The sequence below is a fragment of the Pollicipes pollicipes genome, unplaced genomic scaffold (genome assembly GCF_011947565.3).
Source record: "Pollicipes pollicipes isolate AB1234 unplaced genomic scaffold, Ppol_2.1 Scaffold_3087;HRSCAF=3621_pilon_pilon_pilon, whole genome shotgun sequence".
Taxonomy (NCBI): Eukaryota; Metazoa; Arthropoda; class Thecostraca; order Pollicipedomorpha; family Pollicipedidae; genus Pollicipes; species Pollicipes pollicipes.
The window spans coordinates 25,113,049-25,129,426 of NW_023596225.1; the positions used below are offsets into that span (position 1 = coordinate 25,113,049).

A 16,378-nucleotide genomic window follows, 5' to 3' on the forward strand; every position below is an offset into this window, starting at 1 on the left:
GGACGGGGTCGCCCATGAAAACAGCGCGAATTATTGTCATATCGCCGACAGCGGTGCTTTTTCCGAGCACGTTAAACCGATCTCCGAAGTTTTCGATCCGTTCATGAATGAAAGTTTCATGTCTGTCCACTCTATAAATTAACTATTCATCCTGAGCATGACTATATTTCGCTTGTGCGTGCCAGCGCCTCGTTCAAGTGCATTATGAGAAGGAAGATATGTGTGACCGCGAAATGTTGGTGTTGCCTGCCTCGCGCGCATCGACGCAATCCCGATGGCCGTTATCTGCACGGCTGTTTTGTGCAGCATACATGCCAGCAGCCGTTCGCCTGTTCGGCTTCCATCTTGGACGTTTCCAGAGGCAGTGTTACCCCTCCACAGTGAGCTGCTCGCCGTGGCCGACAGTCAGTGCCCATGGGACACACAAACGTCTCGAACAATAGATGCTGGGGTATTCCACCGGTACAGAGACACCATCATTTATCTAATTTTGTATTGGAGTCGTGCTCATAACGTGACACATTCGTAAGACAACTATTACAGAAGATAAAATAGAGCGAGAAGATGTCGGTCGCTAACATACCAAACAAAAGCAAGCTTCCTTCTGCAAGTAAGCGGTCCCGCCCAAAGTGAACCCACGAGATAACACAGGGCAAAATACATGGAATGGGATGGACCAAACCACCGATGTGATACGGATTTTTTTAGCTGGTTCCAGCCTGTCCCATCACCACGGGTGCAGGCCATTCCCAAGTTTTTTCTTTTATATTTTTGTGGTTTTCTTGGTTATATAGTGTCTAAAGAACTTTGTAATCTAACCGGATGACAGCACAACCGACGGAGGGGGGCGGGCAGGAGCGTCGGAGCTGTCTGACGGCCGCCAGCGACGGCCTAGCCGGACCAGGCAGGGCTGGAGCAGGCAAGACCATGCTGAGCAAACCAGAACAGACCAGACCAGACCAGACTGGATCTGACTGGACTCGCTCAGTTACGAGCTAACCAGACCAGACCGTCATGACATTAGACAAGACCAGTGACCTGTTCCGTTCAGCCGGATTACACTGGACGACACGGGACAAGACTGGACTGGAGCAGTCCGCCCAGTCAGGGTCCCGTCGCACCAGGCCGGCCGGCTGCAGGCCACCAGGCGGCCCCGATGCCACCGCTCGCGCCCACCGCCCTCCGCCCGTTGGCGCACCGAGGGGAACCCCACACTGGTACACTGCACAGTCGACCAGAGGCCGAATCGACAGCCGTCGGCGGGCCTGCCGACGCCGAACACCGCTGGGGCGGGCGCGCCCGCCGGCCGCGCCGCCGTCGCCGGCCGCCGCGCGCGCGCCGCCCGGCCCCAGCCTCGGGGACGCGCGGTCCCGTCATGCGAGCCGGACGGCGCGCGCCGCGGCGGCGCGGCGGCGGCGGCGCGGCCGGCGCGCGGCGCCGCCGCTCGTCACGCGCGCGCCGCTACTCGATGGCGTAGGCCAGGTAGAGGTTGTCCTGGTCGCCACTGGCCGGGATGATGTCGCTTCCCGGCGGGATGGGCGCGAAGCCGAGGAACATGAAGGTGCGCACCAGGCCGGCGCGGTCCGGCCGGTCCTTCCTCAGGCTGACGATCACGTGGCTGGCCTGCAGCGTCTCTTCGGCGAACTCCAGAAGGGACACGAATCTGCCGGCGGAACGCGACACGAGGCATGACACGGGAGGTCACGGGAGAACATGGAGGAAGACCTATTGACCTGAGGTCATCAGGTCGGCGGGGCTGCCGGCCACCGTCGCACTGTTATTCAACGTTCTGAGACGGCGAAGTACATGGATCAGAGTAAAACTCATGATGAATGTGATAGGTATGGTCGATCGGGTGTAAATTGTGTAGGAAATGGACATTCAAAGGAAGCAATAAACGCGAAGTAAACCGGGGTCAACGCGAATTGCAAAAATGAGATAAACATGTAGCACACGCGCGTTGTTTTCTAGAACAGGTTAAGTATCACGCAGCTGACTAACTGGAACGCAGCAGCTATAGTTTTGGGCGACAATCAGCTCTGAAAGCAAACTTTGAATACTGGCGTATCGCACGGTAAAGGCTGGCCATCGCGTCACTACACAAACGCTTGAAAACGCTAGAAAACGTGACGTCATCTCATATAGGTGGCGTTGCGGTAGCCGGGCGTTGATCGACGAGATGACGCGGAGGTTCGGCGAACGCTCTGGCAAGTGGCCAACTGTCCCAGGCGACGCCATACGTGTAAACAGCACGCTGGGCACCCGGCCCTCACTGCCACCGTCCGCCACAATGACAACGTCGAACGGTCGAGAAGGGCGGCGGGTAGAGGGGAGGGTGGGGTGGAGCGGCGGGAATTGATTGCAACACCCCACGTCAGCAGACGGCGGTGACAATGGGTCTGCGCCTGTGCGTCAGGGACAAAGGGACATATTGATTTCACCGACGGCCGACGTTCGTCACTGCGCCAATTTTCCACCAGCACTCTACTACATCTGAGCTTAATAGGCCAGCGCAAGCGGAAGTGCCGTTCTTTTCCGCCAGCACCGCCGCACTGACCCCCACAACGATCAACAAACCGGCCGCGGCCCAGCCACGTCGGTTGGCCGTGACCCAGCCAGGACAGCCGCCAGACCGCGGTGTCAGCGGCGTCCGCCGGTCGCCGTCGCTGCGCCACACAGATCAGGGCCGCCGCGATAACCGTCCCGGCGCGACAACACGGTGACCGCGGTACTGCGCAGTCGCGGCGGCGAGCGCGCGCGCCGACCGCCGGCTATTTCCGCCTGGAGTGACCGCGCTTGGCCGGGCGCCGGCCGCGCCAGGCCAACGTCGCAGTCGCGGCCGGCAGCGCGGCTACACGTCACCGAAGGTCGTCACGAGCCTGTGATGTCGGCCGCTCGACTGGGGCGGCTCTCTGAGAGCGGGAGGCGGGCGGGGAGAGGCTCGACTCAGCGCGCGACGTGCCCGCGACAGTGTCCGGACCTCCTTGACTGGCGCTGTGCTGTCTTACCGTACCACCCCGAGCAAGTGCTGCTCGAACCGCCACCATATGTTCACTCGAACGACCCGGCATGACTCGACAAACCACAGCTGTCACAGCCTCTATAACCTGCATCTTTGCACCCACTGATTGCAGCTGTGTGATGTTTTCAGCAACACGAAGCGTAATTGCTTCAAGCTGTCCTGAGTAACGCTTGGTATTTGCATGGCCGCTTTGGACCACGTGAAACAACCGAAGGGATCCAGAAATCAGGGCCTAGTGTCTGTGGAAGAACCAGTCGGAACCAAGATCGATGCGTCCGTTTCCATGAAGGGGGTCAGGAACTTAGATTCAGCACCGGGCACATGTGGTTAAAAGCGAATGCATCGCCTCAAAAATGCAAACCACAAAGCGATCTCAACGGCCTCCGACCCATGGCGAAACCAGCAATCTGTCCGAGCGAAGACAACTGCCTTTTTAAGGGCTAGCCTTCAGAAGCCATGGCCGAAGCGGGGAGACCGGCCCAAATACACAGGCGGGAGCCACCGTGACCACTATAAAACATGTGTTGTCTGCGATAACTTTGCTCACAATCGCCCCAGCCGTATGTCATGAAACTCGTGATTTAGTCGACTGACATGGCCGTGACCTGGCCAAGCCCAAGCCAGTCACTGTCCAGGCCATCTCACTTGGCGAACTGTCGTGAGAAGACTTCCACGTGGAGCCCCGTAAGCCTCATCGTCGTAAGTCGGACTTCCAAAAGGAGACTTTACATGCGGCGTGATGTAGGAATGCGTCTAACTCCTTCAGCTCACGTGTTCGTACCGTTCACGCGGTAACCCCTGCGTGTGTTATCACTGCACAAGTGAGACGCCGCGAAATGTGTCATTGGTAGGGCTTGTTGGACCAGCAGCACGACTGCCGTGTCTGATCTGCTCATCGATGTATGTTTATCGTACGGTTATGGGTATCTGTTACAAGGCCTCCGAAAGACGCAGTTTCCTAGTTCCAATCGCGGAAAGCGTCGCCTTCGCCAGTCGAAACACACACGCACCCACACAAACACTAATACTCTGGATGTGAACCAGTCCATCCGCTCCCCACACATACAAACATCCAAAGGCGCGTGGACCAGTCCAAACACAGATCGGCCTGCAGATCGCCCAGGACACAGCATAGAGGACAGAGCCTGCAGATCGGCTAGGACACGGCACAGAGGACAGAGCCTGCAGATCGGCCAGAACAAAGCACAGAAGACAGAGCCTGCAGACCGGCCAAGACACAGCACAGAGGACAGAGCCTGCACACTGGCCAGGACACAACACGGAGCACAAGGTCTGCAGACCGGCCAGGATAGAGTGCAGAGGACAGAGCCTGCAGATCGGCTAGGACACGGCACAGAGGACAGAGCCTGCAGATCGGCCAGAACAAAGCACAGAAGACAGAGCCTGCAGACCGGCCAAGACACAGCACAGAGGACAGAGCCTGCACACTGGCCAGGACACAACACGGAGCACAAGGTCTGCAGACCGGCCAGGATAGAGTGCAGAGGACAAGGTCCGCAGACCGGCCAGGATACAGTGCAGAGGACAGAGCCTCTCCGTTAGAGTCGATCACTGGACTCGAATCAGCAGCCGGCCCAATCAGCTGGGTGTCCCCCTCCCCACCGACACTGATTCCACGAATTCGCGGGATTAGAGGGGCCATCGCATTTGGGACACAAACTCAGTGGAGTACCTACTGGGTCTACGCTGATTGCTTAGGAATTGATGGATCATGACAACTGGTCTCTTCATGACTGATAAGTTAAGATAGCGCGATGTCAACAACGTAGCGCGTGTCTTCACCTGCGACACCCCGCATCAGCGGATGCGCTCGGAGCGAGGAAACTGTACAATGTAAGGAGTGACGCAAATGTCCACAACGCGATACAAAAGGATCGCATAAACACCCGTGACACACAAACGTAAGAACATTACACGAATATGCAGCTTGCTTTGACTATCTGACATCCTGTCAGCACGGAACGCCACCCCGAAGACGTCCCGCCCCATTCCCCACGCCGCCGGGCCGCGCCCACTGGGCCGCGCCCGGCGCCGAGGGGCGGGCGGCATGTGGTCGCTTACCCCTCCTTGGAGCCGTCTGGCAGGAGCCCATTGGGCACCTGCACATAGAGACGCTGCCGCCAGAGAACGGTCTCCCAGCGCGCGTTCAGCGTCGTCGTCAGGGTCATGGTGATGCTGATCCTGACGGGCTGGCTTTCGTCGATGTTTGCCAATTCATTCTCCTGCCGCACAGGTCCGCCGGGGTAGCGTCAGTACCAGGCCCGGATGCGGGCGGCGCCGCACGGCGACGGGCGGTGCGACCGTTCAGCTCCAGGGCCGTCACACACCCAGGTCAGCTGGGCTCCGGCGGCTCAGGGCGACATCGTACATCGTACGACATCGTACATCGGCATACAGCTAGACAATTCTATCGCGGTGTTAAAAGGTCAAGCTATCCAGAGGCAGGACTCATGGCGACGGTGGGGGGCTTTACGCGCGAACATAAACTTTGAATGTATAGAAGGTCAAGCTCATCGAGCTTTCGGTAGTGCGGGCTGGCTGAATATTGCCCAGTACGACCCATCAGAATGCTCGGTAAGACTACATCAATCGTCACTCCCGCAAGGGCGAGGGTGTCGGGTGCAGAGGGCGGGGAAGGGGCAGTGGCCCCTCAAACTTGGTGAAATCTTGCGTTTGCCGTCCCGACTCTCTTGGGAGAATTTACGACACGAATGCATTTAAAGTGCGATCCTTCATTTCTTGGTATGCGTCTGCACCCCTGTTTTCCGGTCCACGCTGTACTTACAATTACGCAACGAAAATTCGAACGAGAAAACAGTTGAATCAGGGCTGAGCACGTTGCATTTCCGCCAACCCAGCGAATCCAACATTTTAAATGAAATCGCACAAACACCGAGTGGCGTTTTTTTTTAACCTAGCGAATCGTACACCTCGTACGTCTAAACGAAGCATCTGTTGCACATGACGTGACAGCCCGGCGTAATATCTCATGAGCCAGCTGACATTCCAGGTCTCGAGCGCCGGTATCACTGGCATCGTCGGCACCCCGTGGGAGGATCGCGTGATGACGCACGCCGCACAACCTCTCAAAACGGCGGTGACACGGCATGGCCGGACCATTCTGGATCGCACCGGCCCCGGCGGGCGCGCATTTGCGTTGTTGACGCGACATCTTCGGGAAAGCGCGCGCGACTTAACGCGCGAAGACGTTGCCACGCCCGGTGGGGCTGGTCGGACGGCCCTAGCACTTGTGGCCCGCAGCCGGCAGCGGCGGCCGCCCTTTGGTGTCTTCGGTTGTGCGGAGATCAATAGGGCGCCAGTTTTTTGGACCCGTCGCCATAGCAACACCGCACAACCACGCCAGCACGTAACAGACCCAAATGGGCGTCAAAGCCGGCATTACGTCACCTTCCGACGGTTGTAGCAGACGTCGAAGAGTTATGTCTGAATTCGGGGCGTCACATTGGGAGAGAGTCGCTCCAGGTGTGCATGCGCATAACGGTCCTCCAGGTCACACAGAACGTCACACAAAAGGTCATGGCTCTTAAACCGTCAGAGACTTGTCACCGCCCGCAGGCCGTTCAAGACGAAAACATCACGCGTGCAGAGCCAACGTGGATGTTGTGCAACTTTCAAGGAACAACACAAAACTGTGCTAACAGATCCTTCTACGGTCAGGACTTGACGGTTGTCGGGGAGTGTATCGACTTAGCTAAAACGTGGATCGGTACGTCTTTTAGACAAGAACGCGTTCCCGGCATTAGACCCTGATTGACAATCAAAGGTAAGAGGGAGGAAATCATCGTGCAATCGTGACGATCGCTCGATTATGTACTAAAAAGCGGCCTCAGTGAGATGGGCGATAGCACACTGAGCAAACGTGAGATAGGCGATAACACGCTGAGTACCCCTATCACGGTCGCAGCGGCGCTGCACTGGCAGCAACAATGCGCCAGGTCACGATCAAAACAGCGATCTGATCACAAAGTCAGGTTTATTTTAAAATTCCTAACCTAGAATAATGCAGACAAATAGCAGCGCGTTGGATAGTAATGCTCTTTTTAATTTACGACAAAATCTTTCTGGAACGCATGATCTCCAAATCCAAACGTGACATTAAAAAGCGATAGCACCACGGATCAAGACATTCCTTGGGTCTTCTTACTCATGGTGGCTGCGAGAAGAATGCTTGCAACTAAAATTTTAGCAATATATGTCGATGGTGTTAACTGGCAATTTATAAAATGGCTACCAGTAATAAATGTTGAGCTAAAAAAAATCCATCGAATCCCGGGGAGATTTTGCACCAACGACACTAAAAAGTGGTGCTGAATCGAGTAAATGAGGACAAAAGTTGCACATGCTTGAGCCAATTCCACTTGAGGGTGTTACGCGTGGTGTTGCGGGCGCCGGGCTGACCGCGGTCAGCTGAGGCCAGGCGCTGAGGCGGCCGGGGCATCTCGTCTGCGTGCTGTGGGTGTCCAGCCACCGCCCAGCGGGGTCGCAACTTCCACGCCACAAGGGCGGACTCGGGTGACCGGGGAAAGAGGTGGTCCAGTGCACCAGTACGCGCCTTCAGCTCGGTGGCGTGACGCTGTTCGGACGATACGATCCTCTATGGCCGGTGCCCCGCATGCGCGTCGACTCTGTCGATCTGTGCGTATGCAGGCAATCTAAGTTCCTGATTCAGCAGTGCTTTAAAGTTGTTCGAGGGCGCAATCCCATGGACCATGATGAAAGGAGAGTTCTCCGAGTTTATTGAACAAATGAAGGTGCCATCAAAACTACATCTGACAGCTTTAAAACGTTTTTGTGGCACGTCAAGGTAATTGTAGCTATCCGGCAACAAATTGGAACCAGGTCTGACGTAGTTACTTAGACCTACGTACGCGGCGAGACTTTTATACTACTACAGCCTATCTACTAAACTGACTGAAAATGACAATTACCTGAACCAAAGCTAATCTAACCCTAAACCCAACCTTATAGCCAGATACAGTCGGATTCCTCTCATGACAAGCGAAATGCCCGGCTTTGTTACGCACCTCCAGCTCAGTAGCGGGCAGAAGGGACACAGCGTAACCAGGGTAGGGTGTTCGCATAACTTGGCCGGCGCGTAACTTGTGAGAGGGGAGTTCAAAATGGCTAAAAATCGTAGGTTGTAAAACCTCACGATCTGCAACAGATAACGCCAATTTAAGACGAGAACTGTTGCAAGAGCAGGTGCAGTCTGAAAACATTACTTTGTCTACAAGGAAGAGGCCTTTTTTAAATCAACCGAGGTCACGGACCACTGTTGCCTTACGCAGACTTTCTTGTATTGTGCTACATCTGAAATATTTCACGTCGTAGAATCTGAACTTGGGGAGCATTTTTTAGTTTGGTATGCCCTATCAAAAACTTCCACGGCACCCAGGCGTGCCGCCAAACTTGACTAACCAGACATAAATTCACTACAAATTATGTTTGGCATACCACTGAGCTTAGAACATGTTGTCGTAAAACTTTGCATAACTCTCTAGCGGTCATCCAATGTCTCAACGCATTCAGGTTTTCGCTCTGCTGCTGTTCAAACGTACATTTAACCTTTCTCCCAAAACTCGGGGCAATGCCTCGACCTAGAAGGTTAGTGAATTAATCATGAGACCCTTAAAGCTGACTTCCAGTGATACTCCTTCATGGCAAGCAATTCACTGATTTTTGTTTTATGGCTCCAATTGAGAATACCGACCAACACCAGTACCGGATGTTATTACCGAGTTTTTCCACTCATTTCATCCTTTTCCCGGGTTTTCTGTTCCCCGCACGACAAAATAGTTCCAAGCAATCGGACTCAGCGCATAAAACAGCATACGGAGAAATGGCATGGCCCTTTTTGGACGTCCCACTCAAATATTGGCCGTTTTGAAGACAATCTGGCCTACTGTGCAGCACGACCACTGGAGACCAGCAGCTCATTGCACAGACCGTGCCGATCTCGGCCAATAACAGATGGGAGCCGCCGTCATACATCGCCTCAAGGCTGCCAGCAGCCGGACCACCGACAAGAACTGTGCAGCCAGCTGCAGGAGACGCGGCCACATTCCAGTACAGCCAAACAGCGACTTCTCAAAGCCAGCCGCCACGTCCACGGCTCGCTCCATCGACCACCGCGCCGTCCGAGCAGACGGCGGTGGCGACGCGCGGGCCGCCAGCCCACCGTGCTGATCGGTCACGAGACATCGGCCGGACCCGACAGGCAATAGGGGAGCCGCAGACGGGTGACGCAAGACACCCGGCGATGACAAGGCGCCTCGGCCGGGCCGCCGTCACAAACACAGCTGGCCGCCACGGCGCGTCGAACTCACTAGCTGATTTGGCAGAAAGGGCTCTGTAGATTTCCCCACGCCGCTGCCCTCTTCGTTACAAGACACAGTTCTGGCGGCATGGGGGGCATCAAACCCAGTGCTGCCGCGCTGCCCCCACGTGGACGCTGTAGTGGGGCATGCTCATGCTGAAACAGAGGAGAGCCGGGTCAGACTGGGCCCACCAGGCGGCCCAGCACATCCGCTGAGGCAGCTGGCCGACACAGCACTGCTGGTGATCAGATATGGCTGGCGATAATCTGGACACGACCTTAATTCCCTGATTTACCAAGAGACTCCCATCGACACATATAAATGCACATCGATTAGCTAGACACAGAACTGTATACGGTCATACGCCTCTGCCAATGGCCAGGAGGAGTCTCTGGGGGCATCTCTGCCAACCTGGCCGAGCACGCGGTGCATTTCCGTGATCAATTATTGACCACTACCAAGCCCGTGGCGTGCACAGAGCCCAGGGCACGTCTTGTACTGCCTTATGTAAGCGCAGGGCTAGCAACACCGAGTCAGGCCGCCTGCAGACCGTCGCAATATGGTGCCCGCGCGGCCAGTGGACCCGAGCGCCGGGGGGAGGGGATCTCCGCCGGATTATTCGCCGGCTGGCGGCCAGATCCGCCGAACACGAGCCGCCCACACCATGCTCACGTGACCCGGGCGAACCAGATGCGCGGCAACGGCCTTTGCGGAGGGGCCTGCGGCCCCCACCGGCTGCTAGCGACAGAGCAAGGTAGTGGCTCGACACGCCAGAAACGTTTCAACATTCGGTCAATGGCGTGCCAAGCATGTCGATTCACACTATAACACCCCCGGTTTAAGGCCTGCTGCCTGTTGCCATTCACTCGCTCAAAATCGGTCACTCAGCAACGGGCAGGATGGCGGATAAACCCGCGTGTAATCGCCTCAGGCTTGACAAGTGGGTCGCACAGGTCAAATGTCCGAGTTCGAGGTCAAAGGGCAACGGATCAGCGCCCACGAATCGCGTGCGGAGGCCACGGGGGAGCCGGGATTCTGGTGGCGTGACTTTACATTTACACCCTGGACACCCAACCGGATGAATTATGGACCGCTGCACGCCAGACCCATGCAGCGAGGGCCGGAACGGCGCGCCCTCATCGCAGTGCCATGGTCCGAGGAGGTGGCGACCGTGCCCCGGCGCGTCGGTCAGCGGTGGCCGTCGGGCGTCAGGTGCGCCGGCGGCCGCCGCTGACCGGTCGATACGGGCGGGCGCCGCGCCAGCCGACACACGCAGCCGTCGACAAATGACCGGCCGCTCGCGCACCGTCGCCCGGGCGACGCTTTCGAAGCACGCCGACGCACGGCGACCCATGTCCAACACGCAGGTCCACGGGCACACTCTGCTGCCAAAAGCAATGCCTTTACTTGGGTCAACGTTCATGACGCAATAACTCATGTGCTATATGTACTGACTTGGAGGAAAACACCACTTAACCATAACTGTGTGCAACAACGAAAGGTTTTTTGCACAGCGTTTGTTGTAGTTTGGCGGTTCGGGGGTGGTGGGCATGACACGTTGGTCCAATGTCTTACACCAATAACTCGCGAATGGCAGGACCGTACGAACGTTTCAAAATGGCCAGATTTACTTTTGAGGCAAATACTTACCACTAAAGGGAGTGTCACATTTGTATGAGGTTTTGAGCTGAAATAGTCATAATGAAGGCCTTTGATGCAGTTCAGGGTCATGCCCTGTTTAAGACCTATAACCCTCTGGTTCCTGACCTTAAAGGCTTCAAAGATGTGAAAGAGTAATTGCGGGGGAGTATTTCAAGATGAACTTGCAATGCATGACAGTTAAAAAACGTCACTGATATCCTGTCATTCCACCGCCCATGCGCCGGTCAAGGTCAAGAAAAATATAACTGTCATGTCGTTCATATCTCGCGTTGGTGAGCACGTTTCCAGGCATAACGGACGTTAGCTGGCCTCGCTCAATGTTGTGCAAGGTACGATGACGCAATCAAACACCGACGCATTGCGGAGCATATTTACCAAAGAAGGAAATGGTGTTGTCTAGAGCAGCAATTTCCATAAAGTATACAAACAGTTTTAAGTAAACCTTTTCATCTTAATTGACGCTTGGTTCAATGTCTCCAGGTGTGAAACATTCCCTTTAAGCTGTGCCAAGTTTCCTGGCAAGTGATTTCACAGATTCTGATCCCCCGATTCTATCATCCCTGGCGGTCTTGCGGGTCTTAGGCAGGACGTAGCTAAGGGAATGGGACCATGCCCCCGCCCCGAGCAGGATGTTTACGCTAGATACTGGGTAATTTCGCGGAGTTCGGTCAAGCTGCACAGGAGTTTGCAAAAGATGGCATTTCCCCGAGCAGAGGAAGACTGCGCTGCGTGCCTGGCCCCTATGCCGTCCATGGGAAGGACCAGTATAATTTGTAATGTCAGGTTATACCACCCCGGGTAACTGACGACGGCGGCACAGGCGCTTTCAATCGCCTCAAAGTAGCCTCGCTCCCCCACACCCGGCGACTCTCTCGGCATCTCCATATTCCAGCTAAATCACGAAAAGGCTGTCTCCAAACGGCACAACTTTCCATATTTTGGGGGCTACGTTCGCCCCGCCCCCCCCCCCCCCCCCCCCACACACACTCACTAAGGGGCTAACCAACCACAGATGGTAGACAAGTCAGTTCAGACTCAGATGCGGAACACACTTGCCAGGCAGATTCTGAACAGGTATCCGAGCATCATTGCCCTGGACGTAGCGCCTGACCAGTGGTTAAAGGTAAACTAAAGGCTGGCGCTTAAGTCACCCAGCCCCTGCGCAGCTCTGGATGACCTGGACTTCACCGGCCTGTCAACATCACTGAAGGTCCTCATCACCGCCATGTCAACATCACTGAAGGTCCATCACTTCTCAACCTATACCTGCTTGTCAAGCATGTATGCAAACCAGACTCGTAATCACTACTATTGAAGGCAGCATCAGGGACTAACGAACACTCACCCGCTAAAAAAAAAAACACACGCGCCAGGTTAAATTCCACTTTCCGTTAGCCCCCGCCTCAGAACAAGAAATGTGAAATGCTGATGTGCCCACTCCAGTTTGGCAAGCAGTGAATTTGTTTTATCCGTGCACATATCACAGCTCAATTGGCGTCTGTCGGTCGAGACGGCAAATGGGCTACGGATTCCACATGACAACCTTTAACGAGTCATGTGTTGCAGCCTCTAGGCCACTGATCCGCCCAGGCATGAGTCAAACAGAAACTGACACGGAGAGCGAAGGCAATCGATCGTGTGCAGAGGCGAAGGAAATTCTATCAACTTGAGGGAGGACAGCATCGCCATTTTAAATTACTTCTTTTCAGTCAATACTCAAATAGGCAACATTAAATTGTCAGTTCGTTGGGGCCTCAGTCATCTGACCCCCTCTCTTCACGCGCCACTGACTCAGTCCCACAGACAGGCATGCACGCAGAGCGGCAGAGACATGTCGAGGACGCGGAGTGTGGTGCGGGAGAACTGCGAAGGTCATCACACCGTAGGGCACCGCCGCCACCTGACCCGCATGAGCGCCACGTCACGGCGGGTGGCGAACGGCGGCGAGTGAGGCGCAAGGCCCGTATCCAGGAGGGCCGCTCCGGCCTCGTCTCCAGGGCGACCGACGCCCCCCCCCCCCCCCCCCCACTGCCCAGTCAGCTGCCGGCCACCGACGTGGGCGAGCGCCCAATCGATGACCCTGGTGCGGGGAAGCCCCGGCAGGAGCACGATCGAGGCGATCGAGCCACTCCGCCCGCCATCGTGCCGGTGCCCAGCACAGGGCCCGATCCACCGGTGACCCGGCACGTCGTCGTCTGCACGCTACCGACCAATCACGGCGACCCGTACACGCCATCAATCAATCATGGCGACCCGTACACGCCACCGACCAATCACGGCGACCCGTACACGTCACCGACTAATCACGGCGACTCGCACACGCCATCGACCAATCACGGCGACCCGTACACGCCACCGACCAATCACGATGACCCGTAAGCACCACCCGAGCGATGCACGCCAATATGCGACGGCACCGAAAAATCGTGGTCTTTACGTGTGTAAGCGATTGAATCGCACCTGCATGTCATCGATTGGGTCAGAATGGGTCATTATCTACCAAATCGCAAACGTAAGTCACCCAATAAGTCATGGCAATGCTGTAAAATTATTCGATCACACAGAGAAAGCTCCGGCTGGCCACAAAACCCATTAGACCAGTTGGACCAAACAGTTACCGCAACGCTTTGCAAACCTCACCTCCTTTCAAAAATCAGCTAAGAGTAAATTTTCCCAACCCGCAAAGCCAATCATGGTACAGCCGGGCTCCAGAGGTAGCATTTATTTGCGCATGTGCTGTAAATGCATCGTATTTAACGCAGCACCTCCGAGATACGCGTGCCGTAATGTGCAGTATGTGCCATATGTGCTGAAATCCTGTAGCGTAGTCACTAACATGGGGCATCTTCGTCTTCAAACGAGCCGCGGCGATCACAACTGAGCTCAGAGAGCCCAATTAGAAGACGTGATTAAAGGAAGCATATCCCAGCCCCATAAGCAAAATACAGCCATCATTTCAACCGGCGGTGTCATGCGTGACCGGCGTGACTGGGGCCCGGATGACCTCTATAGGCATTCCAGATGACCTCTCTAGGCATTGTGATATAACTCTTGACGACCAATGTGACGCACTCAACAGCTCCCGTCATTAAGCGTCAAAATCTAACTCGATGTCAGCGAGGTGGGGTGGGGGCGGTGAAACCCTCGACAGGGAGTCGGACAAACCCTCACAACTTACGGCTGCGAAGCGCACGTCCTCCCAAGTGAGCTAACTCACTCCCACTTCCAGGTGCCTTGACACCTTAGGAGGCGAGCTCAGGTGTCATGGGCCGGAGTTCTGGTCTGCCGATTATTTACGACGGCGGAGGGCATGACGAAGCCTGATTAAACGAACGGCAACCTTTAGGCGAACCGCCGCCACTGTGTGCGACGTTGGCAGCGGCCTGGCCAGAGGACAAAGGACCGCGTGATGACCTCTAGTCGCCCCGCGACCCGAATTGGCAGCGGTCGGTCAGGCGGCCGCTGCTCCAGCGACGCCGCGCGGTCCGCATTCGTCGTTGGCAGCCGTTCTGGCCTGCCCGACTCGAGTCACAATGCGTCGCTCCCGCGTACTCGCGCGCGCGGGCAGCGGTCAGCCCCGAAGCGTCGCCAGTCCGGCGGCCAGCCTGGGCGCGTCCGCCGGCCGCGCGGCCACGGCCAGCCAGAGCCTGCCCCGCCGCCGGCCACGGCTCCGCCGAGCGCGGAACGCACGGCCGCGCCATGCGGCGGAGCAGGCGCCGGCTCATCGCCACCGCTCTCCCGACGACCAATGGTCACCGGTCACTGCCGCACCCACGGGCACCGACGCACGGCTCACACGAAGTGACTCAATATTGGATCCAATATATGCACCCTCACTGTTGGAGACGGCGCAAAATGACCTTAGAAGTCGCCGCGCCCTTGAGCCCCAATCAACAACACCAATTGTCAATATCGGAGAAGACTATGTACATATATATATTACGCAGGCCATTTACACACTGTCAGTAGGTCACGCCATAAACGCTGAGCCACTTACTTGATGTAACTGCTTCTGCTTTTTCGTATGTTACCATTCTCGTCGTAAAAAACGACATTGGGTTCAACATCCATCTTGACGAATCTTTGCATACGACTGCACGTAGCACATGGGGTTCAGTTAAAACCATCCATAAAATGCCACTTCAAAATTAACACATCAACCAGTCATGTCAACGAAAAACTAAGGCCACTTTCAGCCAAAAAGCTGTTACATATTTCCCATACGATTTGGCAATACTTTTTTAGTGCAACAGGTGCAAACCCCCACTGTTTGTACCAATTACAATAGACATGCCCCAGCCCCCACCGCGTGCCCTGCTTTCGGTCGTTACGTTATGGTCCAAAGCACTGCAGCAACGAAGACACCTATTGGTAGCCCCTCGCTGGCCATGAGGTACGTGTTAAACAAAGTTGAGAACAAAATCGAGCGCGTAATAGAAGAACGAGAAATAGAAACAAATACCGCCAATCGGACTACAAAAGTAGATTATAATGCAGATACATCCGGATTGGCCGCGTCCAGTCGAGTCGGACCCATTTTGCACTGCTTACGTTACGCCAGGACTCGCCGCGCTCACACACAGAGGAAACCCACAGCCAGCCGCGCCAGCCATGACAGTGACGCGAGCACCCGGCCACGCTGGATCAGCTGTGCATATGCCTGCACTGCATGGGCCACTATCACCCTTCTGTATCAGGTGACCAGCGAGGATGCCAGGCGAAAGGCGTTCCCCACTGCCTATGAAATAATCCCAGGCGATCAATTTAGAAGAGCCAAAAGCCGTCTGGTCCCCTCGCCACCCCTTGGGCGCAAAATGACCACTGCAGTCGACGCGCCCGAAAACTCCAATGAACAACCCCTCGCCACCCCCTCCCCACCAACACAACGCCCCCGGCCAGCGCGTGCGTGGCACGCCGGGGGCCGCCAGCCACGCGGACTTTGCCCCGGCGGCGCCGCCGGCCGCGACCTCCCCACTCACAGCCGGCTCGGCACAACACTGAAGTCAGACGCCGCCAGCGCCGACGGCCGGCCGGCCGGCCGGCCGCCCGGCAACGGCCGCGGCCAGCTGACCTTGGGGGTCAGGGCCGACGACCACGGCCGCGCCGCCGGCTATTTCAGGCCGGGTCACGTGGTCCGCGGTACGCATCAGGCGCTCAGCTGACCGGTCACTGTGTGATGTGCCGCACAGCTGACTGGAATCTGTTCCAAATCCGAACCAAGGCGAATGGAGTCGAAACCGAATCCGATGCAAAGAGAATGTTGACAATTGAAATCGAGTTTGAGTCTGGATCCAGCCGTCAGAATTGCTCAATCTGATTCCGAATTTGGATGAGC

The 16,378-nt window shown here is 56.1% G+C and overlaps 1 protein-coding gene across 1 annotated transcript; it reads right to left on the reverse strand.

Annotated features, from left to right (window-relative positions):
* Positions 1-476: 476 nt before the first annotated feature.
* On the reverse strand, positions 477-16,041 carry Oda (Ornithine decarboxylase antizyme). Its single transcript, XM_037213145.1, has 6 exons — positions 16,023-16,041; positions 15,041-15,136; positions 9,391-9,536; positions 5,105-5,265; positions 1,438-1,663; positions 477-1,299 (listed from the first exon to the last, which is right to left on the reverse strand). The coding sequence occupies exons 4-5, from the start codon at positions 5,209-5,211 to the stop codon at positions 1,462-1,464; spliced, it is 309 nt and encodes a 102-aa protein (XP_037069040.1). The 5' UTR covers positions 5,212-5,265; positions 9,391-9,536; positions 15,041-15,136; positions 16,023-16,041; the 3' UTR covers positions 477-1,299; positions 1,438-1,461.
* Positions 16,042-16,378: the final 337 nt, after the last annotated feature.

Excerpts from the sequence above, each read along its gene's own strand:
- Oda (XM_037213145.1), bottom strand. The coding sequence starts at position 5,211 with ATGACCCTGACGACGACGCTGAACGCGCGCTGGGAGACCGTTCTCTGG. Across the intron at positions 1,664-5,104 it reads CCAGACGGCTCCAAGGAGGG|ATTCGTGTCCCTTCTGGAGT; the intron begins GTAAGCGACCAC and ends TTCCGCCGGCAG.